General features: G+C 43.8%; 1 protein-coding gene across 4 annotated transcripts in view; it reads left to right on the top strand.

The window, feature by feature from the left end:
- WLS (Wnt ligand secretion mediator) overlaps positions 1-16,568 on the top strand; it is a 100,560-nt gene extending 83,992 nt beyond the window's left edge. For 3 of the 4 annotated variants that reach the window (XM_015083388.3, XM_027058899.2, XM_053214207.1), the window contains 2 exons: positions 5,358-5,511; positions 15,619-16,568. In XM_015083388.3, coding sequence (XP_014938874.1) covers positions 5,358-5,511; positions 15,619-15,728 — 264 coding nt within the window. In that variant the 3' untranslated portion in view covers positions 15,729-16,568. Of the gene's footprint in view, positions 1-5,357; positions 5,512-12,513; positions 12,603-15,618 lie in introns of all 4 variants that reach the window. The other variant, XR_003420134.2, reaches the window with a different exon arrangement.
- Positions 16,569-25,306: the final 8,738 nt, after the last annotated feature.

Below are 25,306 nucleotides of genomic sequence, written 5' to 3'. Positions count from 1 at the left end.
AAGGGAATCAGGTATATAGGTATTTGCAATTATATATGTTACAGGTATTACAGATCTATATCTACAATTGTGATTGATACGAAATTATGATTTCTATTGGTGGCAGAATTATCAGTGGTGCTAATATTAACAGGAACTTGTTTTCTACATTCATAAATGAAAGAAATGGTAACTTTCAGTTAGAAACGGGTGAAAATAAAGATATAATTGTTCTCATTCCAGTTCATGGACCTCTTGAACTTTATGGAAGGACACCCAAGGGCACCTCTGACCCAAGTTAGGAGCCCCTCGAGCCATGTGGGCTCTGCCCACTGGGCAGTGTTAGTGTTGCTGTTGAAGGCTGACGTGAATGTGGAAAAAAAAATAAAACAAATATGCATATCTGTCTTCATAAGTTCAGCTTACCACATCTGCTGTGACTTACACCAGTGCTGTGTTTGTATCAGACTGTTTGTTTATAAAGCCTTGGAAATTTCACTCGCCACTCCAAATGCAGTAAAAATATTTCAAATTCTGAATGAGTTTTTTATTCAATCAGCTGAGACTCAAACAAGGGTGTCTGAGGCCTGACTTATCCTTTGGCCAGTTCCCTCGTGTGACCGAAGTGTCCAGCCCTCCAGTGCCGCGGTAACGCGCTGTGGTACTTAATATGGCCAGTTGGGGGAGTCCGAGAGAGCAGGGTGTGCTTGGAGAAAAAGAACCTCAAGTTAAACTGGACTGAAGAATAAAAGGCAATCCCAAGATATGTTCCCAGGGAGGCAGAAAGAAAGGGCACTTTTGGTCCTAACAACATGTGTCTGCCACCTTAGAAAGCTGAAGGCACACCACCACAGTCCCCATGCCACTTACCCTCCTGCCTCTGCAGAGGGTCCCTTCCACCTGAAGCCAAGAAGGGACAACTGGCCGATCTTTGAGGTACCTATGTGTTTCCCGAATTTAGCCTTGTATATGTTAGACAGCGCACCTTTTTAAAGCAAGGTAGGCCAATTCTTCTAAGGAGCAGAGTTTGTGGCTTTTCTTTGGAGAAAAAGATTAATATTCCATTGCCCCAGTATTTTCTAACATAGCTCCAGCCTGTGGCTGGCTTTTTATATCTGCCGCGACAGTCAGCCCGGAGTGGATTTCTACTCCAAGGGGGTAGCAGCGAGTTCTTTTGGATTCCATTAGCTCCTCACATTCCTCCTGCTGGGTTATTTTTTTTAAGGTTTATTTATAGATATCTAAGACGTTTTCAGGCATAACTCTCAATGTCCCAGGTACTGTACTAATATAGTCATCAGAGGATTTATTTTTTAATGTCATTTTGGAATGTCTCAGCAATGAGCTCACCTGAAAGAAAACCTATTGGGTAACTTTTTGAAATAGATCCCAGCCTTAGGTAAAAGGAATGTATTAAAACTCCCATTATACTCTCGGGCTTGCTGAGAGAGCTTGCATTTAAGCCCCATGAAATATAATGCGAGGGGATCTCGCCAGGATATTGAAGCTCTGAGGCCAGGAATGAAGGGCTAACAGGAAGCTGTGGAATGCAGTGACCTTGAGGCTTTGTAGCTGGGTCCTGAGGGGCAGTCTTTTAATGCCTGCCATTTTAATGGCCTCAGTCATAGCAACCGAGAGATGGTACATCACAGTCTGGTATTTTAGCCCCTTCCCTCTGGAAAAGAAAGAGGCGTTCCGTTTAGAGGTAGCAGACAGTAGGGAACAGAAGTGCAATGCAGGGAAGAAGGTCACCAACCTTCACTAAGGGGACCCCCAGGTGCCTGACATTCAGGTCAAGCCACATGCAGCAAACTCCCAGAGAGCCTGTCCCCGGCTCTTTTGTGTGTGTCTGTGATCACTTCATTCTGTCACTTACGGAGGAAATGTTTCCAGTAAGAGAGCCTGTGTCTGGGATTTGGAAATCTTGTTGTTAAGTGGAATGTTGGTTGTCAAGACTACTGGGTGTAAAGGGATTTGACCTTCACTTGGCTCCAGGGGTATAATTGGGTGGTTTCACACAAAAGTAAATTGTTCAAATGTTAAATCAGGAAAAACAGGGACTTTTAGAAACAAGACTTCTGCAGGGGGAAGATGATTTTCTTTTCTTTTCTTTTTTTTTCACTGGGGGCTATCTGATTTTTTTCTCCAGAAGTTAAAAGAGGGCGAGTGTCACCTCTCTGCCTTGGCGTTAATACGATTTTGGATTTACAGGGCCTGCCTGCTCTGTTGAGGCTGCTTACTGTGGTTCACATTGGTGGGAATGTGCTCAGAGCTCAGGAGGTCTCAGGCAGGAATAATTGAGGGAGGAGAAGGGCAGGCACACACAGTCGAGTGACACTGTGTATACAGCTCACTTATGCAAATTCAACTCTTTGCCCTCAGCAGGAAATAATACATTTAGAGATGACAAATTATGGGTATGGGTAATTCTGCAACTCCATGCTAAACAAGGTGCATGTGTCTCACAGCAGACATGAGACAGGGGCACGAATCTGCTGTGGCTCCTCAGGCCACCTGAGGTACCCCTCGTGGTATGAGCATTCTCATTTCAGTGGTTCTACTGTAAAGTTGTATTTTGCATATATATCCAGTTTATTATACCATACATTACTATGTCTAGGATATATAGTGCGTATATATTGCTATACGGATTTGAATATATGAACTTGTGTATAATAATGTGCATTATGGTTAATTAAGTGAGTTTTCAAAGGAAGTTTGGTCTTCCGCAATAGTGGCTTCATATGCCAACTTAACACACTCACCCCTGTTTACAATAATGTTCCTACTGTTGAGAATACCTTCTTTTGGAGTCAGAGCCATGACTTTCTGGCTGAGCAATCTTGGGCGAGATAACGTACCTCCCTATGGCATAGTTTACCATATGTTGAGTGGAAATATTACCTGCCTACCTCATAAAGCTGTTATTAAGACTGATCTCTTCCATGTAAAATTCTTACTGTAGTGCCTGACATATTAGCTTTGAATAAATGTCAACTATCATTATCTTTGTTATTATTTTAAAATGTCTTAGCTTTGCTAATATCTGTGTTAGAGAGCAATATTTAAGTGAAATAACACTACCCATTGACTTACTTCTAAGTAAAAGTATCATTATTTACTATGGAATGCAATATTTTCTCTTTACTTTGCAATCTGATATTTTCTTAGAGTGACTGTTTCTATCCTCCCTTTCTATTTCCATGGATTTGCACTTGCATTCCTGCACATGCCAGTACTTTTGTCCATATTCATCCAACAACCGTTTGTCTGTCGAGTACCATTGTGTACCAGGAATACAGGTGACTGTTTTCTTGAGATCAGTCATGCCAGTCCTGACAAGAATCCATTTCAGCAAAACTCAGTACTGAGTATTCCCAGCGTATGTGATTGGAAGTAGGGTCTCTTGAAGGCCCTTCCCTTATTGAGGGACCCGCCACCTTAACAGAGTGGAAGAAAATCAGAACTGTCTTACTCCATTTTACCGACAGTTCGCATCCCAGCCTCCCCTCCTCCATCACACAGAACGGTTCTCTTTGTTATGACAGCAGGTACATATATTTCCAGAACTATCTTAAGACTTCCTCTCCTCTTCCATTATATTCATTAAAAATCATCTTAAGTATGCCCTAAGTACTGTAATTTTTATAAAGTTAGGATATTCTTCTTTAAGAAGAGTGACATTTGGAGACATTGCTAAAAAGTCAGCCCTAAGTAGCTTGAATGCTTGTACATTGTTCTAAAATCAATAATGGTTATGAAATTCTTCTTGGCCAAAAAATATTCCTGAGCACATCATATCAAGTGAATTATTTTTGAAAATAAATAAGAGTTTGCAATGGTGGTTTATGTATCACAAAAATGAAAAATTATGTGTCACCAAGGCCAAACTAAAACTGGTAAGTCTACAGTTAACTTAATTAACTGACACTCCAGGTATTTCAAAAGGAAACACCTGTACTTACAGCTTTATTATGCCTGGGGCCCCTGGGGTCGCGGGCTATAAAGACGGTGTCAAATGAACACAGATACCATCTGTATCAGATACAAATGAATAGATTACCATCTTACACTTTAGCTCCAAGAAGGGTCTCCTAGAGATGGTTTACATAATGCAGTCTCATTAAGTTATCACAGGAACATTTGTCCAGTATTCTTTTACTCCCATTTAAGATTTCCTGTAGCAAGCAGAAGTGGTCAGAGTCGTTTCATTGATCTCAGAGCTGGCACAAATGTTTAGTCACTCGGGTCAACAGTTCTGTTGACAGTTCTTAGTGTAATCCATATGTCATCAGACAGCCCTCAAAACAATTATCAAGTCATTAACATAGACAAAACCAGCCTCAAAACATTCTTGTAGAATTATGAAGCATATGAGAGCTTCATAATTACCTTCATGAGTGACTTACATAGAGTGACAATGTAAGACCTAAGATTTATTGTGTTTACTGTGTGTCAGGACATTTCTAGGAATATGGTTACTTAATTCTCCTCAGTAACCCTGCAAGTTTTTATATTGCCCTTAAGGTCATTGAAGTTCAGAGTCTTCATCTTAACTTCACTTACATTAAGCAGAGAGTGCGTGGTAAAGTCTGCATTGAACCCCGTCTCTGACCCCAAGCCTGTGTCTCCCTGCTTCCCCACTCTGCCCCACTAAGGAAAGCGACTCACTCTCACTCATTTGCTTCTTTAATCAGCTTGTCTTCATTGAGCCACTGTGATGCGTCAGGCACCGAGGGTATGGCAGTAAACAAGTCAGAAATGGTTTCTGCCTACAGGGCGTTACATCTAGCTGGGAAGAGGACAGAAGAGGAGTTATAGTTATGGATAAGTGTGAGACTCAAACACAATATCTTTTTTTTTTTTAATTTTTTTTTAACGTTTATTTATTTTTGAGACAGACAGAGACAGAGCATGAACAGGGGAGGAGCAGAGAGAGAGGGAGACACAGAATCTGAAACAGGCTCCAGGCTCTGAGCTGTCAACACAGAGCCCGACGCGGGGCTCGAACTCACGGACCATGAGATCATGACCTGAGCCGAAGTCGGACGCTTAACCGACCGAGCAACCCAGGCGCCCCCAAACACAATGTCTTTAAATTAAGGCTAACTATGTACTGCTGTTCAAGGAAGAGATACTCTCCGGGTGATTCTGATATACAGCCAATGTGAGAACTACTGACTTTGTACCTGACACACAGTAAGCCCTCAGTGAACCTAAATCCATACTGGTATGATTTAGGTTTTAAAAGGAGTCTTACATGGCCCTTTAGTTTTCCTGGAGGTGAGAAGACATTTGGTTTTTGTGTTGGTTGGCTCTTGTCTTGGTGTTCTGTTTCTTCTTGGTTCTAATTGCATGTCACTGTCCTTTTTCCATAGGTGACTGAAGGCCACTGGAAGTGGGGCGGCGTCACAGTCCAAGTGAACAGTGCCTTTTTCACAGGCATCTATGGAATGTGGAACCTATATGTCTTTGCTCTGATGTTCCTATATGCACCATCCCATAAGAACTACGGGGAGGACCAGTCCAATGGTGAGTTTCAGTCTCTTTAGAACAGCTGTATTCAGGATATAGGCTTCAGTCTCTACAAGGCTCACATAGCAAAGGCTCTGGGTTCCCCAGGCAAACTTTCCCTCCAAATGTCAGTGAGTGCCCCTAGGGACTGCAGAGCTATAAGACAAAAAGCCAGCACAAGGCAGGTATTTCTTTAAGTCATCTTCTTTTTTTGTTTTTAATGTTTTATTTATTTTTGAGAGAGCACAAGCAGGGGAGGGACAGAGAGAGAAGGACCAAGGCTCTGAAGCAGGCTCTGCGCTGACAGCAGAGAGCCCCATATGATGGGCGTGAACTCATGAACCACAAGATCATGACCTGAGCTGAAGTAGGATGCTCAACTGAGCCACCCAGGTGCCCATCTTCTACTTTCTTAATCTTTAAGTATTAGGGATACTGCATTCTAGCCTGAAATATGTGCCAGTTTTAGTATAAAACTTAAATTTTCTTTCCTTAATTTTTTGAGCAAAATTGACTATTGGAGATTATGCCATATTTATTCTTCTAGTTTGAGAGGCAAAATCTTAAGGTATCATGTAGAATGGAACTAGGTCCTGAGATTTGAAGATTGAGCTGGATTCATTTTTTTCTCCTGCTCATTCTTCTGCAAGGCTGTTTGTTGACCTGCATCCAGACCAATAGCTATTTACCTACCTGTCTCCATGGCCTTCTTCTTAAGGGCAGTTGGTGCTACCAGGAGCCTTAGGGAACTTAGCCAGTCCGGTTATTTTGTAAGTGATGAAACTGAGGCCCAGAGAAAGGAAGGGCTTGCCTGGGGTTTCTCTGCCAGCCATAACAGAGGGAAATGACTGTCACTGCCTAGGCCATGCTCTTAACTTGGAATAAGTGCCCTGCTAAGTGACAGATCTGAGAGCTCCTTTTTCTTTTGAATACTTAGTCCTACACTGTTTGGCTGCACCTTTATTCTTCCTTCTCTTTTTCACACCTGCTTTACCTTAGCCATTTACTTGCTTTTCCTCAAATATAAGGTGTTCTTTCTCAAATCAGAGCTAGTGCCCTTCACTGCCTTGGAGCAGAGATCAGGGCTTGAAGGTCTGCATGTGTGCTATGGCACCACAGGTGGGTCTTGCTCATAGGAAGTTCTTACCATGTGTGTGTTGAATGAATGGATTCATATCCTATGTCCATTTGGGCCTAATAAAACCCTACCCATCTTTTGGGCACATTCAAAATGGTTCCTTTTTCTTGAAACCTATTCCTCATCACTCCAGTTGCAGATCAGCAAACCGTGTTCAATAGAATATTGTTGCCATAGGATGTTGATAGGTTTTAGTAGTCAATTTGAGAATCATTGGGTTTTTAATCAGCATTAATGAGGTTTTTATTTAAAACATCTTAATGCCTTTAGTACATTAATTTTTACTGTAAGTCATTTTAAATGGGTAGGAGGAATAGTGTTTCCCCAGATTACTTTTTTATAAAGTTTATTTATTTTGATAGAGAAAGAGAGAGAGGGAATGAGCTGGGGAGGGGCAGAGAGAGAGGGAGAGAGAGGATCGCAAGCAGCCTTAACACGGTCAGCACGGAGCCCAATGCGGGGCTTGAATTCACGAACCATGAGATCATGACCTGAGCCCAAATCAAGAGTTGGACGTTTAACCGACTGAGCCACCCAGATGCCCCTCCAAATTGTTAAACCGTTTGGCACCGGACCCCTTTTTCCGGGCACTGTATTTGTTTGGAACTAGTGTTCTAAGGAACAGGCCTGGGGGAACATGATTACACATTTCATATGACACTGCATAAATGTAATAGAGGAGTTTGACTGTGCCTTCCCTTTCCTGCTGGAATATTAACTCCTTAAGGGCCAAGGACAGGTTCTTAAGGGTGGTTTGAAAGTGTTGATTGAATTAATGCTTCAGAAATAAGAGTTCTAGATTAGTTTTCATATTTCACAGATGGGCCAATGATCTTGAGAGTTGGGGTAAAAGGACGGGGCGATGACATGAGAGGAGATGATGTGGGAAGTGAAGGGCATCTGTGCTGAGGGTTGGGATAGTGACTAGTCTCAACCACCATCCACCTCCAGTACTATACCTGCCGCTTCTGTGCAAGAGCATCCTTCAGGCCGGTCTTCCTCCCTCCTCCTTGGCTGGTCACACTCAGTGTGGGAAATGGGGGCACATGGCCTCTCAAACAGTGGACCTCCATAACACCAGCAGGAAGGGACTCTGGGCTTGTGAACGAGAATCTTAATTTCATTTCATGGTCATCCTGTTGGACTTTGACAGAAATCATATGGACGTGTGTGTGACTTGAGAATATTAAGCAGGAACCCAGTAGGTGAAGTTTCTCTCTTCCGGGGAAATACCACATAAAGCAGTCGCTGGACTTCCTAGGAAGTTGGAATAATACTACTAATGGGTAATAGTTATTGAATTCTGACTGTGTGCTAGGCTGCTCTATGTAAACTATTATGGTTGTTTTTTGTTATGTGACGAGTGGCAGACTGCTTAACCTCTCTGTGTACCATTTCTCCCAACTGTAAGTGATCTCTTAAAGTCTTTTGGAACCATAAAATTCTGTGGTTCTCTTCCTTCCCGTTGGCAAAGAAGGAGCAGAAGAGCACCTCCTGTCCTAAGGTGGCAGCCCAGAGGGTGATTCTGTCATAGGTAAGGGGTTTCCAAACACTGGTGAGATTTGCCCATCCCGGCACTTTGAGGTACCTGAGAGGCCAGAGCCATGGCCCAGCCTGCAGTGGAAGGATGACTGCCCGCCATGCTATTGGGCCAGAGGCTTGATGTGCAAGCCAGATGTCAGGCAGCTCCTATTAGGACTTCTTACTCTGCACAACAGCCACCCCCTGAGGCTTGAAACCTTGCAGTTGAGAATAGCACTTGATCTGTTCCCCATCAGAGTTTTTTGTTTGAAGGCAGCTTGACCTGTAATTTCACAAAAAGTTCAAAAGCTAGTTCTCAGCAGGTGGTCATATCCCCCAAATCCCTTGCCAACTGGCGTTCAGAAGTATTCATGGTTTTGTTTTGATTTTTTGTTTTTTTTTTTTTTTGGATGTCACTACGACTGGGACATACCACTAGCATTTAGTGGCCAGATTCTAGGGATGCTAAATATCCTTCAATGAGCAAAAACAGTCCCTTGTATGAGAGAATTACCCTGCCTAAAATGCCGATAGAACCCATGTTGAAAAACATTCTTCAAGCAGTTTCATGGGTAGACTTTTTTGGGACCCTGTTCTGATCATAAACACAAGTCACACAGTTGAGTAGTTCTGTGATGGTGACATGCTCAGCTGTGACTTCACAGCAGCCCATGAGCACCTGGCAGTTTGTTGTGCCCTTCCTTCCCATGGTCACATGGTACTGTGACCTTGTGCATTTGGAAGGGAGTCTTCCGTGTTGGGTTCTCTGATCATTTTCCTTCTCTACCCTCTTTCACTTTTCATCTCTTCATCTGTTGCCAGACCACACAATGTCTCCTAGGAACTATGGAGCATTTGCCAAAATTTTGAAGCTCCTTGGAAAGAGCTAGTTTGGAATATCACATAGAAACCTAGAAAATGAACTTCTGTATTTTAAAATTCTCTGGGTCTCTGGATGACATCCCTTCTCCTCCCCCAGCCTTCCCCTGCTCCTCTTCCTTTCTCGTGGAAAGTTTTTATTTTTAAGTTGGCTTGGGCTCCCCCACACCCCCACCACCTTGCTTTTAAGGTCTGGAGCCAAGAATTCAGTTCTCCTGCTATGGAGAATGAATCCCAGGTTTGTGGTGCTTTTTGCCTTCGTGAGACGGATCCTGAAGAGACCTCTGGAAAAAGCTCCTTTCCAGGAAGTTGGCAGGCAGTTTCTGATGCAGCCAAAGGGGATAAGGAAAGAGAAAGAACATTGAGAGGGGTTATTTTGTTTGGACGTGGAAAGAGATGCCAAGTGTCAGGAGGGAGTGGGTAGGGAGGAAATGAAAGCAGAGAGCATAGATTTTGTTTCTCCCTTTTGGTCAAGGAATAGACTGACAGAAACAAAGCAGATGGCAAGTTCTAGAAAGGGTCAGCTTCCAAAGAGTGTTTGTTTTTCTTATATATATATTTTTCTCTTTTATTGTGTGCATCAGGAAGCAACCCTTAGAAATGAACCACTCAGTGCTTCACTATTTAGCACTGTGTCAGGTTTGATAAGATGGAGTGACATGAAGCCCAAAGGAGTGACTAAGACAGAGTCCCTGCTCTCATGGAGAGCTGGTAGCCTTGTCTGAGAGACCAGGCTTCCTTGACTGCCTCCTGAAACTCGGGATATGGCAGAACATCTCCAGGCCAGAATGCCCTCATGTTTTTAGCAGCTCACTGGTGCTGCAAGGATGTGAAGCTCTATGGGTTCCATCTTTTTGGTTGATTTACCATAGCTGCTGGTACCAACATGTTTACATGGATCAATTTTATATACATACATATATATATGACTCTGTATCTATGTACATATGTTTATATATAAACATTTTATGTGTATGTGTACATATATGTATACACATATACAAACATATATGTAAATTTTTTTAATTTAGCAGAGATATTTTAGAACTCTCTTTCAAGGACCATTCACATTTTCTGCCCTGCTCCTGCTGCCTTTTCATTAAAGTTGTTCTTTTTTACCTGTTTCCAATAGCAATTTGTGAGTCATTCTGGATGTCTTCCCAGGCAGGAATGGATCTCAGCTAACCTTAGGTTGGAGTGAAGACAGCATCTCCCAGGGGTTCAGCATCGATGTCCTGCACACACGACAAACTGTCCAAATCCTTTCAGACATCAGTTCTCGTGGGGAAAAAAAGTTGGAGTTGCTTATAAAGTCAGAGGATTCTTAATAATAGCTTTGATTTTTGTGTTCTTTCATCTATAGAATTCTTGTCAGAAGGTTTTAGAAAAAAACTGAGGAACGGAATTCCTGACTGGATGACTATGACGAAGGGAACAGGAGACACTCTAATTGCCAACCGGTTCCTTTCTATTTCTATTCGCACTAAATGTCTTCTGTCTGACACACTCATTCTGCTGGAAGCCACAGCAGCAGCCCCAGGTCCCATGTCATGGAGCTCACTACCACACTGCGTCAATTTTACTGCCAGAGGCTTCTAAGGTCTCCTGCTGCTTGTTTCACAGAAAAGGTGGCTTCGGCTTTTGTTGCCTCAGTAAATGTTTGGTTTGAGTCATGAGGCTCTGACAGTGGCTGCCTTTTATTGAGGCCTTCCCCTTGGTTGCATGTTAGATGACCCACCCATGGCTAGCCTGGCTTCTCAATGTCTGTGAGCAGTGATGGAAATGGTCCTACCACCAGGGCTGGGCTCAGACTTGGAAGTGGGTCTCAGTAGCCTTTTCCCATTTTCTAATGAAGTTCGCAAGCAGGTCACAAGCCATCATTAGCCTAGCACCTCTTGCTCTGTTATTTGTAGTTGGGCACTTTCTGTCTCCTGCCTCTCCCAAGGTTGCTGTCCCTCCAGTGACCTGATCTCTCCTTTCCCAGGCAAAGTAGATCATTTTTTCCAGGTCTTGGAATTACCATCACTCCACTATAATAGGAGGTACCTCAGTCACTGTTTCCCTCAGTTACTTTTGGGGGAGTAACTTTCTGCTTCCTAAATGTATCAGTTTGGCAAGGCTGCTGTTACAAATACTGCAGACTAGGAGGCTTAAACAATAGAGATTCATTTATTTTCTCACAGTTCTGAAGGCTAGAAGTCCAAGTTCAAGGTATCCCCAGGATTGATTTCTTCTGCAGTTTCTTTCCTTGGCTTATAGATGGCCATCTTCTCTCTACGTCTTAACGTAGCCTTCGCTCTGTGTGTATGTGTATCCTCATCTCCTTTTCGTATGAGGACATAGGTCATATTGGATTAGAGCCCACCCCAATGACTTCATTTTAACGTAATTACCTCTTTAAAGACCCCATGTCCAAATATAGTCACATTCTCAGGTAGTGGGTGGGAATTAGGACTTTAACACGTAAATTTGGGGAGGGTATAATTCAGCCGATAACATTAAGATTTCACTCACAGCTTCTAGGTTTTATTGTGTCCACCCTCTTGCAATTGCCCAGAACTTGGTATCTGGAGACACTTTGGAGGTGGGTGGGGAATGGCTCATCCCAAGCTTGCTATAAACCACCTCATTGTTTTTCTCCTTCTGCCATGAACCAGCCTGGACTTTATTACAGAGAGTTATCTTTTGAGCTTAGCTTTGAAGAATAGGAGGTCAGTAGGTATGGGACTAGAGAAAATTCCACAAGAAAGAATGAAGTCAAGAGTGTTACAGAAAGAACATAAGGTTTGGAGGTAGACATAGGCCGTTTGGAATCCTGGCTCCAGTATGTACTGAGTATGACCTAAAGAAATATAAACTCATGGTATGGGAGCTTCCTGGCTTCTGGATCTGGGTAATGGGGTGTTCATTTGCCTTAGTGGTGGTTGTGAGGCTAGAATTAAGTAGCCCCTTTCATATTCTAAGACTGGTGGTCTCCCAGATTCTGTGAAATAATCTTGGAAGTATCTTAGCAGTTTTCCTTCCTTTTATACTAAAGTAGCCACAGATAGGCAAGGGATGAGCATTAAAATGCAGCCAGTCGTAGGGAGTTGTGGTTATTGTTGTCTCGTTATAGTGCAGTTTATATAGCTTTGTGTGTCCCCAGGATGCATTCCAGCCAGTTAGAATCCGGTAGCAAGCAGCTACATACCTGTGGGTGCAATATTACAAATATGGATCCGTTGATAGTCCTCGGTGATTAAATCCAGTGCCAGAGACTGGTCTCATTTTGCAACGGCTAGACACAAACAAGCCTTCATCTCCTTGTTAATTATCTGAGAGGAGCTGACACCATAACCAGGGAAAGAGACTTACTGCAAACTGAAGAATTCTTTTCTTTACCTTTCTTAATGTATTTTTTTCCCTTTTATTCTTCCCCTCCCCACTAAGTATGTAACATACTGCATTTTCGGAAAGGCTTTTTTTTTTTTTTTTTGTCTTAGATGGAAAGAGACTCCGAGCATGTTTGTGCACTGAGTAGCAGGAGCCAAGAAAGAAGGAGAATAACAGATGGAGCAAGACCTTGGCAGAAGTAGGAGTTGATGGAATTTGGAGGGAATGGAGGGATCCCCACTCCTGCCATGTTACTGCCATATTCCCACATTTATTCCCTAAGGTGGAGGGGGGGTGGGGTTAGCCTTCAGGATACAATAAAAGCACATGTGAATCATAGAGTTTGCTAGCCAGAGACCCATTGGCTGGGTCCTCATCCCAGCTCTACCAGGAGCAAACTGGGCCACATTAGAGAATAATTTCTCTAATCGCCTATTTGAGCCTCAGTGTCTTCCTGTCTTACAAAGAAATACAGGGCATGCTGAGCCCCTAATAGTGCATCTGATAAATACTCATAAATAACAACTCTCCTTACTATCAGTACACTGATATTGTGTACTATAAATTCTTGTTTATCAAACGCAAAAGTAAAATTAATATGCTGAACAATTCATCCAGATTATTGCGTGTATATATTTATGACCATAACACATTATGTGTGGACTCATACTTTGCTGGCAGACTCTTTGGCTGTTGGAAACTAGAATATTTACAAAAGAATCAACATAGCCTAAAGGTTGAGAGCCTGGATTCTGGAGCCTTATTGTTCTGGTTTGAATCCCACATAATTTACTAATCTGGCCCTTGGGCAAGTTACTTAACCTCTCTGTGCCTCAGTGTTTTCATCAGTAGAATGAGAATGATGACAGTATTTCTGTCAAAGGTCTGGTATGAGGATTAAATACATTAGTATTTAGAACAGTGTCAGGTACATGATAAACACTATAACATGGGTACTCATTAAAATAAAGAAGCCAGGGGCGCCTGGGTGGCTCCGTTGGTTAAGCATGCGACTTTGGCTCAGGTCATGGTCTCAGGGTTCATGGGTTCGAGCCCTGCGTTGGGCTCTGTGCTAACAGCTAAGAGCCTGGAGCCTGCTTCAGATTCTGTGTGTGTGTGTGTCTCTCTCTCTGTTCTTCCCCCTCTCACACTCTGTCTCTCTCTCTCTCTCAAAAATAAACATTTAAAAAAAGTTTAAAAAAAATAAAGAAGCCAAAGTTATTTTGGCTCAAGTGATCTGTAGAATCATATACATTTTTTAGGACATGCTAATTAGAATCACATTCTAAGCTTAAAGAATTAGCATCTTGGGTTCAAAACCTCGGTAGAATTACATTCTAGTGTCTATTTTTAAGTCTTTGGTGAAAGGGATTCTTTAGGTAAACACTAGGAGATGCTAATGCATTTACTGGGGTGGGCGGGGCTCTCTTTGAAAGTTTGATGACTCACACAGACATGCAGATCTGACAGTGGCTTTGAAGTTTTGATGGCTCGCCCAGATATGCAAATCAAGAACTAGTTTTGACCAAGAAATTTTGAGGCCTCTGCATTATGGTAGACTGAGAGGTGGGCTAGAAGTTGCAGTAGTGAGAATGCAAGCTAGTGACCTGGGGAAATTTACTTGTTGTACAAATCACGGTTCAGCATGACACCAGGGGGCCCTGTGTAAAGCGTCTGCAGCCTTTGCACCCAACTGGTCTGTGCCCTTGCCCGAAGGACGATGAAGCTGGATGTGCCGGAGGCTGGGCTGATACCCCCTTTATTACTTGCTCTGCCCCTAGTCCTGTGGATTGGACCCTTACCTCAGTAGTCCCAAATAACCATCAGCAGTCCTCTGCAACAGCTTAGGACTGCTGCTGAAAGTAGGGTCTCTTAGGTAGAGAGTCACAGACTAGCATTTAATAAGACCGATTGATCTGCACAGCTGCTGGGAAATGGGTCTACAGTGAAAAACTAATACATGTGGCACATGTGAAAGGTGCCATGCAGCCTGTGGGACCAGTGTGTGGGGTGACTCCTGGGGTTCTGAGACCATGAGATTCACTGATGCTCAGCAATTGTTAGACTAGTGATAAGACAGTTGTAAGTGTAGGGCCAAAGTCGCTTCTAAGTTTCAGTCCCAGTTGAAAGCAGCACTTATTTATTTAATTCTGTGGTTTGATTTAGGAAACATTTTAGTTCCCCAAAATACGAAATCGTGCGTACATGGTATAAATATAAAAATCACAGACATAACCAGCACCCCTTTCTGTAAATACCCAAATCCACGTGTATGCCCCTCAGACAACAGTCCTTAAACAGTTAGGTCCTGATGTTTTCCATTTTCCCTTTGCCAATTATACATTCATTTAATTTGTGTCCTGGCAGGTAGGAGAACGCTTTAATTTACAGAAACTTATTTTTTCTTGCTGGTGGAGAAAAGACTACATTATTCCATTTTAGCAGAGGAACACCTCTGTCACTGATGATGAGTCCAAAACACTGGTGTTGTATACGGAATCCTGGGGGCAGCAGAAAATTCAGAACACGTTTCTGGTACTTTTTTCCTGGAGAAGAAAACTCTTAAATGTTTCTAAATGTGTTACGTGTATTCCCTGCCCAATCTGTTGGTAAATATAGGCAGGTCTTGTTTCCCTTCACGTGGCGTAGCTGCTTTGTCAATTACTCACATGGAGTGGGTACGTGCCTCCCTTCCCATCACTGGGGAGGCGTGCGGTGCTGGCTTAGCCCACAGCAGAGACCTTAGAGTCAGACTTTCCTTCCCTGGCCTAGTTCCCGGCTCTGTCATGTGTCTGCCCCTCTACCTGGGGCAGTTACCTTACTTCCCTCCCTGTTTCCTCGTCTGTGAAGCTGCCATGATCAGAGTGCTCACCTGGGCTGGCTCTCGTGAGGATTAAATATGATTACATATAAAACATTGCGAATAGCGTCGGGTACAAAGTAAGTTCTCATTAAATGTTAATAATTACTACAAATGATAATAAGCATTATGCTGATTCATCCACCATTCATATCTCTTCTCTGGGAGAAGAATGCTGTGAAACTACTGCAGAGTCTTGAGGAAAAAGGTTAGGAGTTAGCCCTACGCGTGGGGGCCCTGGTTGTCTCTATAAGCTCAGGATGTGAAAGAGGGCTGGGGTCAGGGCAGTTGTTACTGAGGTGCATCCTGTCTTTCTTCTTCCCTGAACACATCTAACACCAAAACCCTCTTTCAGGTGATCTGGGTGTCCACAGTGGGGAAGAACTCCAGCTCACCACCACCATCACCCATGTGGACGGACCCACCGAGATCTACAAGCTGACCCGCAAAGAGGCTCAGGAGTAAGAGGCTGCAGCACCTGGCTGGGACTGTCCCCCCACATCCCAGCCCCTCTAACTAGAGCAGGGAGTGTGCCAGAGAGAGCTCGGGTGCAAAGGAATGCTTGAGGCTCTTAGCTGGGGTTTCTTCTTGGATCCGTGGCATGGACATTTGTCAGCTTGCCTTCTGACTGTAGCTCTCACAGGAGGATTCCTGCAGCCCCTAATGCATTGTGTATAACAAAACCTCTGATATGACACATTTTCTGTGATCATTGTTAATTAGTGACATAGTAACATCTGTAGCAGGTGGTTAGTAAACCTCATGTGTTGGGGGTGTTTTCCTTGGGGGATGGTTTGGGCCAGATGGGGTCTATATGGAGTGGAATTATTTGACTCTTTTTCCTGTTTTAGATTCTAGGATAGATTTTAACATTTTTGCAGCCCAGGATAGGCTGATGTCATAGTCTTCTCAATCCTAGTCTGTGACCACTTGTGTTTTTTTTTTTCTATTTATATCACCAAGTAGCCTATTGAGTTAATATTTAAGTTGTTGATAGATATGTGTCCCTATTTTTTATGGCATAATATAAAATAACTGAATCTCATGAGAAGGTCTGTTACACCAGGGGCATTTCAGCTTTGAAACCAAATCTGTGTATCCAATACTAACCAGTCTGTTGGATGTGGGTTTTAAAAAAATGTTTGCTAAACTACCCAAGTAGGATTTACTGTATTAAATGGCCTTTGGGTCTGAAAAGCTTTTTTAACCTCTTGCTTAAAATGTGTTTTCTTTTGATAAGATGCTTCCAACAGCCTCCAAAAGTGTAGATCTGATCATTTAAATAAACCTGTACATGTACGCACATATGTATATGCACACGTCGCCCTCCTGCCCTACCAGCACACAGGCCCGTAGGTTCTTTTCCCTGCTGAGTCTATGGGGTGGGAAACGGGTGGGGAAATAGCTTTATGAAAAATTAAAATATTTTGCCACCAAATCAGAGTGCTTGGGGATGGTATCTGTGTCTGGAAAGAGGGTAATATTTTCTGTGCTGGGTGGTTAACCACTGTCCCCACTCCCCCACCCCGGCGGGACAGTGAGTGGCCACAGGGGCGGGGAAGGAAAGTTCTAGGACATACAAGCAGACAGCTGCCCCCACCACCTTATTCTCACTTCCCCAGTAGCCCGTTTCATTGTATTTTACCTCTGCCTTCCGAGAGACAGCGTGGTACGGCAGAGAGAAAGGATACTGGATCTGATGTTAGAAGGCTCAGTTTCCTGGGGCGCCTGGGTGGCTCAGTCGGTTAAGCGTCCGACTTCAGCTCAGGTCATGATCTCGCAGTCCGTGAGTTCCAGCCCCGCGTCGGGCTCTGGGCTGATGGCTCAGAGCCTGGAGCCTACTTCAGATTCTTTGTCTCCCTCTCTCTCAGCCCCTCCCCCGTTCATGTTCTGTCTCTCTCTGTCTCAAAAATAAACGTTAAAAAAAAAATTAAAAAAAAGAAGGCTCAGTTTCCTGTCAAAGGTCTCTCATTAACAATGTGACCTGGTTGAAGCCACCTGACCTCAGTGTTCCCTCACCTACAAGCTGGGATTCATAAACTTTAACTGCTTCATGGGCTTGCGGTGCCAATTAAATGAGTTAAAGTATATGGAAATGTCTCTTAAACTCTAAGCCATATAAATGTGTTCTTCCTGGAATCCAAAAACAATTTTGTGAGTATTTTTCAGACACACACTCCTGCAGGTCTGAGGCACAGTCCATTTAATGTACCCTGATTTTGGCTAAAGTCATGCTGAGCCGCGATGGAAAGAAATATACTTTGGCTTTGGCTCTTCTCCCAGGCCTTTTCCTGTCCTGGTAAACAAGTGATGGTGTATGATCCAATGCCTTCAACATCCACTTTCTGATCGACCACTGTGGTGCCAGGAATTCAGTGTAACTTGTGCCTAGTGGTCTGGAAGGGAAGATGAACATAAAATGTGACTAGTGGTCTCCTCTCCAAAAGGATGGAGGAAGAGTTTCTTCTAAGGACATAGGCCTTCAAGGAGTAAGATTTCGCCAAGGTGAAAGGGCAGAGGGAACAGCAGTACCAAAATCCTAGAGGATGTGAAGAACAGAGAATGTTTGGATGAGTCTGGTCCTCAGGCCTGGCTGGCCCACGGAAGGAGTGGAAATAGCAGATGAGCCCCATGCACCTTGAGCCACAATGGGAAGGGCTTTTAGTGCTGTGGTAAGAGCTGTAGCCCTACCCTAAGGTTTTAGGCAGAAAAGTGGTAAGATCAGAATGCACACCAGAGCATGGAGAAGCTAGATAAGCCCAGCAAAGAGATCACAAAGGCCAGAACCAGGGTGATAGTAGAGGACATGGAGAGGCAGGGAATTATTTGGAGATAAAACTGACATGGTTTGAGTGTTCTGAATGAGAGTCTCATAAAAGTCGAGAGCAGAGTCCAATCTCAAGCCCTTGCTGTGTGAGGGAATGGTAGGGCCCTTGATGGAATTGGAGATACCTAGAGATGTGTCTGTGGGTCTATTACTTAAAGGTCTATAAGTAGTAGAAGACAACTCTAGCAACCTTAGCCAAAAGAAGGACTTTACTAGCACTTTCCTAGAGTATTTCATTGATCCACAAAAAGGTGGAATTAAACAGAAAGATGAGCAACTGGGACGACTCTAAGAGACCCAAGCACTAGGAATTCATGGACCTTTCCCCTAAAGCTGTACCATTTACAACTAGTCCAAGTCTCTGTCTCACTGCAAAACTAGGAGGGAGTATGCGAGTGTCCTTTCGCCAATCAACTGTGTTCAGGAAGTCAAGTCAAATAGCTGCTAGTGGCTCACCCTGTGGATTGGGGTTAGTTTCCAGAGAATCCATTTTGAGCTGGACAAACACTCAGAAAAGATCTGCCAAAATGAGGATGATGAGCTTGGATTTGCCTGGGCTGAGTTTTAAAAGCCATCTTCTGGAAGAATTGACAAGCCAACCATTGGAAATGAAAAGTGAAGCAGACCACTTGGGGTAGGAGGTTTGGCGGTCATTACCATCAGGAATAAGAAGTACAGCTGGGGCAGGGCATCAAAGCATTGGGGAAGATAACCGGCAAGAGTGGTGAACCAGGCACAGCTTCATTAATATAGGAAAGAAAGAAATGAGGTAGATCACCCAGAAAAATGCAAGTTGTCAAAGAAGCCAAAGAAAACCAGATTCACGGGGGAAGAAGTTAGAAATCCTGAGATTTGACAGCCTTTAGGGAATGAAACCTGTTGGATTTGGTGGTTCGGATGTCTGTGACTTTCTCAAATGGTTAGGACACAGGTTAGAGGTGGAGCAGAATTAATAGGAGGTCATTTTGGGAAGGAAAGAGGTAGGATTGTTGTTACAAGAGGAACCAGAATAAAGGGAGGGCTTGCATGTTTTAGTCTGAGGAGAGAACTGGACTGAGTTTGTAAACCTGAGGCTTAAGAGCAAGCCATGAAGTCAAGATGATGATGAGGTAACATAGGCCCCAAGGAAGTTCAGAGATTTGGAATCAAGGACACAAGTTCGTGGGTTAGTTTCAAAAAAGTGAAAGGTTTCACCCTGAGACAGGAGAGAAATAGCAGATGGATGTTGGAGGAGAAAGTTGAAGTCCAAAGGAGAGAAAAACTTGCAGCCTGTCTCTCTGGGTGTTCTGTCTCCTCTGCAAACATGAAATGAGTGTTGGAGTTTTACTAAAGAAGGTCTCAGTTTCAAGAATGTAGGTTTGGGGGCACCTGGGTGGCTCAGTCGGTTAAGCGTCTGACTTCGGCTCAGGTCATGATCTTACGGTTAGTGGGTTCGAGCCCCACATCAGGCTCTGTGCTGAGAGCTCAGAGCCTGGAGCCTGCTTCAGATTCCGTGTCTCTCTCTCTGTCCTTCCTCTGCTTGCACTCTTTCTCTCTCTCTTTCTCTGTCTCTCAACAATAAATAAACATTTAAAAAATTTAAAAAAAGATAGCAGGTTGAACACAACCATTTTCCATCAGTGGAAAGTTCGAGAAACTCTTCAAGCAGTGAGAAGAAGCCTTTATTAAGGACTAGAAACCTAGAGAAAAAAAATTATTTACTGGCCATGTAGACCAGTTTTACAAGTTGATCTGAATTTTGCAGGTGGCTTTCAAGAGTATTATAGTATTATAGAAAAGAAGTATAAACTTCTCCAATTATCTGGTTTTAAACAGTAAGAAAATTCACCAACATTCAGCAAGCAAATAAAATACAGTTGCTGTTTAATAGAGAAAACAAAATCAGTTTTATCAGTTCAGTCCCACTGAGTATTCACTAGGTGTTCCTATATTTTTCCCTTCCAGGAAGAAAATGTCCATAATAATGAAATAAGTGCTTCCCTACATGACCTCCAGGTAGTTTTAACCGTTCTCAGAACTGAGGTAAATCACTGCAACAGTTCTGATGCCTGAGTCCCTCGGTGCATCTCTCAGATCTGCTGGGGCCCTTGAAGTCACACCCCTGGCAGGTACCTTTGAGAAGGTTGAAAGAAGTTCAGAGGGAATATTGGTCTTGGGTCTCATTCACACCTTGGCAGTTCTAGAAACTATGTTTTATCAACTCTTTCAAACTGATCAGGCTCTCAGAGACTGACCGGTTACGTTGGGGAATCTCAATAAACTATGATTCCCATGCAATCTTTTACAATGCAGCATACACACACCTTCTGTGGCTCCATCATCCCATTGTCTAGTAATCATAGCGGCTGAAAGAGGAAACAGAAGAAAGGGATAACATGTCAACCACAAGAAGCCTGAGGGATCATCCCTGAGCCTCCAAAGAAAATACAGCTCCCTCAAAAGTGCTAAGCATAATGTGGGAATTCGATCGGGGAGGGTTGGTGAACATACCTTGGCTAATCCTAATCTCAGTTTGCTGTGGAAACATGAATTCTTTAGGACCCCTATCCTTTTTTGATTCAAACAACCTTTGCTCCTTTCAGGATATGTTGGTGCTCCTGATTCGGCCAAACTTGCCGGTGCAAACTGACTTTCATGGGACTGTACCACTGCCCCCTGTATTTCAAGGTCCTTCCGTCCTGCTGGGCTACAAGAACCATTCCGATTTCTGCAAGCTTGCTCTCACCCACCATATTTTGATACATGGCTGATTTGGTTGTATAGAGATAACTTGGTTTCCAAGACTACATCAGCAGTGCCTTTTCTCTGGACATCAGAAGGGTCTTCTAGGCACTCCTTGAACTGTCCAGTTTACACAGCTGCCTGTCTGTAGCAATGCACTTAGCTTCGCTTGTTGAGAAGGCCCTTAAGTATTGAGACCAGCCTTTCCTTTGTGGCTTTGACCTTCTTACTGAATCCCTTCCCATAGTTCCTCTCCCACACTGGGCTGCACTTCTCCAGGTTCATGTCTCAGTTCCAAAGCTCTTCCTGCAGACGTGGTTTCGCGACTCTCCCCTTATGACCACTTGCCTGTTAACTGCACTCTAATTCCTCACTGTTCCAAAATGTGATACTCAGACTGCAGTATTTGGCACAGATTAGCGTGACAATAATACTTCTACTAGGGTGTGACATCCTAAGAAAATGGCACTAGGTGTTTTAAAATTATCTATGTCTTACTTTTTTGCTTCTTGTGACCACGTAACCACTCAAACACTTGGTGTTTCAAAAACAAATATCACCAATACCTTGTGTATTCAGCAGCATTTTTCAACTTAATTGTTGGACTTTACATGTATCCCTGTGATATTTCACTTTTCTTATACAGATTCAATAGGTAAGTCACATCTTTAAGTTTTAAAGTAAGCACAGTTCGAAATGTAAGTGCAAGTAGTCAAGTGCTTTCCAAGTGCAAAATGGGTTGGCTTCAACTGCCACAGAATTTAGAAATATATTCATCCACGACCAGAAAACCCTCCCAACAGCTTGGACCGCTCTCCTCTGTCCAGCTCTCACTCTGCTTCAGACACAACACATAAACACATATCCCGTTGCTGTTGAACTCCCTTTCTTTTTGTGTGTTCTGTAATAAGGAAATTTATAATTTACATATTTTCCCCCTAATATCAGTTCTTCATAGTCACATAGTAGATAATAAAAGAATGAGGCTCTGAGAGGTAAGTGATTAATTTGGAACTAAGAAGAGATTTTCAGTCCCTGAACCTCACTGTCTTTTGAGTAGCATATTTGTAGCAGAAGCATCAAGAATTTTCTTTTGAGTTGGAATTCTCATTAGAGCAGAATGACCTTATTAGGAAGATGTTATTCCAGCCTAAAAAAATATCTGCCTGCTCTCTACCTCCATCAATGGCAAGTGTCTGCCCTCCTCTGGCCAAAGGGAGGATGACAGCTACAACTGAGCAAATCCTCAGGACAAAAGTCAGACCTTGGAATCTGGGAAATATGTAACTGCTCCAGGATATTATTGCTTTTTAGTGAATTCTGGTCTTGGCTTGGCATACAACTTTGCTCTGGGATTCCCAGGGCAGCCGAGCACCAGCCCCCTCTTTGACCTAGGTAATCTCTGAAGTCCTTACCAGCCCTGATTCTAAGAATCATAAAGGAGGCTGTGTGCAATGATGTCCTGTAGTAATATAGGGTGCCTGATCCAAATCCACTGGACGTCGCCATGTGGGGAGTGCTAATGTAAATAGACCCCAATCAGTTTTTGGCCCTGCAGCCCCGTAGACACCTGTCATTGCTCTTCTGAGCTACCTCAGGTGGCTCCTGTATCCAGCAGCTCTTTCCATTGGGTGAGCCCAGGTGGGGATGGTCTTTACTCCCAGTTAAGCAGAATGTCTCCAGTTCAGGAACTCTTGAGAGACTAAGCAACAGACAGAAGTGGCCACCACATGAAATCTTCCCACCTGACGTTTGGCTGCCATTCCTCACATGCTGACCCAATGAAAATGCTTCACTAGCTATGCAAGGTAATAGAGTGGGTTACCCCTGTTTTTTCTAGGTTTAATTTTTTCCTTTTTAGTTTTCTTTCTTTCTTCAACTCATCAATTCACGAAGAATTCGGTTTTGCATAGGAGTCTCAATTCAATATTTTCTCCAAATAGGTATCGTGCCATAGTTTTTTGATAATAATTGGGAAAGACAGGATCTTAAAATGGGGAGGCCATGGCCGTGGGCCGCCGGAGCTGAGACTCTGGAGCTGCCGTGAGGCTGACGCAGGGGAACCATTCCCCTGCCGGCTGTTGCTGGAGGCTGCCAGTGGGGAGTGCATTCTGGCTTCTGCTATCCAAGGGGCTACCCAGAGGCTCCCAAGAAAAGCACTTTGGATTGTGGCGGTATGGGCCCTGTCAGTGCTGAGGAAACGCACCATCTGGGGAAGATGGACTTGCTCTGGGTCACAGAGGAAATGTGGGAGCTGTAGGCAGAGGCTGAGCAAGCTGAGTGGTGAGTAGGCAGTGATGGTCTCCTACCCACCGTCCCTGGACCTCTGAGTGAGCTGCCCTGGAGAGCAATCTGCTCCTCTGTGCTGGTGTCCAGGGCAACAGCATCTGGGGCCAGAAGCTGACAGCTGCATTGATTAGAACAGTACCCAGAGACTACTGGAGCCTCCTCTGTGGGTAAAAAAAGCCAAGTGGTGACCTGGTGCGGTGGGCAGAACACAAGGCCCTGCCTGGCTAGCGCTCTCACTCTGCGACGAATTGTTGTGCATCCTCAGCCAAGTTACAGTACCTCTTTGGGTCGAGTTTGACCAAATTGGATGTTCTTTTTTATTATGTCACATTTAGCGTCATTAGTTGGGAAGAATTACTGCATAAGGATATGCACCCTAGATTGCATGGTTTGGAGCACAGGCTGCAGTTATACTGATAACAATTTGGGAGTGTGCACAGTATTCTACTTGATGCAGAGGAGTGTGTGTGTGAGAAACAGATCCTTAGAGGACAACGAAGGGAAAGAAGAGACGGAGGGTGGGGGAGGAAATTGAAAATAAGTTGGGCCTGTGAGAAAAAATTGCACCAAAATTTGTTGTGAGTTGAAATTTCTGCCAATCATTCCAACCGACACAATGCGAGTTAGAGGGGTAGGGACTATACAGGTCCTATAGATGCAATAATGACCTATTAGCCTGCCAGCCAGCTCAGGAAGGACAGTCCCATTAACCTTCAAAGTTGACATTGAAAACCACCCTCGCCCAGAATCAGTGTCAGTCATAGCTATTTGCTGACCTCTGCTGGCCAAAATAAATAATGTCTGCATTACAAAAAACCGATATTTCTGATGGCAACAATATTCATTTACCCAACGAATATTTATGGAGCTCCTATTAAGTACTAGACACCATTCTAACACAGACCAGGGGACGCCCGGGTGGCTCAGTCGGTTAAGCGTCCTACTGTGGATTTCGGCTCAGGTTGTGAGTTCCAGCCCTGGCTGGGCTCCGTGCTGCTAGTGTGGAGCCTACTTGGGATCCTCTCTCTCTCTCTCTCTCTCTCTCTGACCTTCCCCTGCTCACGTGCACCTACACGTACACTTTCCATTTCTCTCAAAATAAATAAACATTAAAAAAAAAATAAAACAGACCAGTGGTCAAAATAGACAAAGATTCCTACCTTCACAGTATTTAATTCAGTAACAACAGTTGTAACATCTAACGTTTAGAGTCCTGGCCATGTAGGTGCCAGGTATTTTAACTGCTTGGTTTTATCAACTCATTTTAACCCTCAAATCAATCCCATGGGTTAGGTATGACTCTTTCCCATTTGCCAATGAGAAAATTGCTGCAGAGAGAGAGGTTGACTGATTCAGCCGGGGTCGCAGAGCTGGAAATAATTGAGCCTCATTTAAATCCATCCATCTGGCTCCAGGACCTGTTCTCAACCACTCCATACATCCTCTTTACTGTTATGTCCAAGCAGATAGGCTTTCCTTCCTGCCCCAAATATTGTATAGACAACGGCGTTATTATATGGCAAACACCGGCTCTGCTCATCTGGTTCAGCCAATCATCAATCTCTGCCACTGTGCAGCCTCAAGCCGGTCCCTTACCCCAGGTAGTTGTGAGAAGATTAACGCATGGCAAGTGCGTGCTCCCAGCAGGGCTCTTTAGGTGTTTTCCCCCATTCTCCTCCCTCCCAGACGCTGGCCCTCGGATGGGAAGGTCAAGGAAGCTACAGAAGGAGCTGAATTTCTGACCAGCTGCTCCTGTCTTGAGGTCTTTGTGATTCTTGCTTCTGCAGTTCAACGTTAAGAGTAGGAGGCAATTTGGAAGTTAGTGATGAAACCAGAAAGTCTTCTCTGCCTGGACTAGATCTCCAGGGCAAAGAGACAGCAAGAGGGTTTCAGGTCTGCTCCGGGGAAAGCTGGCATCTACTGACCTGCCTGCATGTGGGGGGTGGAGACCTGCCAGTCTCCAGAGAGGGCTGCTGTAAACGGTAAACCGCCAGCAGCTGCTGCCAGGAGGGAGCGGGTGGAAAGTGACAGAACACAGGAAGTGTGAAGGGGTCCTAGAATTTTTATCTTTTTTTATTTTTTTAAAGTTTATTTATTTATTTTGAGAGAGAAAGACAGCACAAGCAGAGGAGGGGAAGAGAGAGAGAGAGGGAGAATCCCAAGCAGGCCTCAGGCTGTGAGCTTGAAGCCTGGTGCGGGGCTTGAA

This window comes from Acinonyx jubatus, chromosome C1 (genome assembly GCF_027475565.1).
Source record: "Acinonyx jubatus isolate Ajub_Pintada_27869175 chromosome C1, VMU_Ajub_asm_v1.0, whole genome shotgun sequence".
Taxonomy (NCBI): domain Eukaryota; kingdom Metazoa; phylum Chordata; class Mammalia; order Carnivora; family Felidae; genus Acinonyx; species Acinonyx jubatus.
The sequence above is the reverse complement of the archived record's forward strand: the minus strand, read 5'-3'. Positions and strand labels throughout refer to the sequence as shown.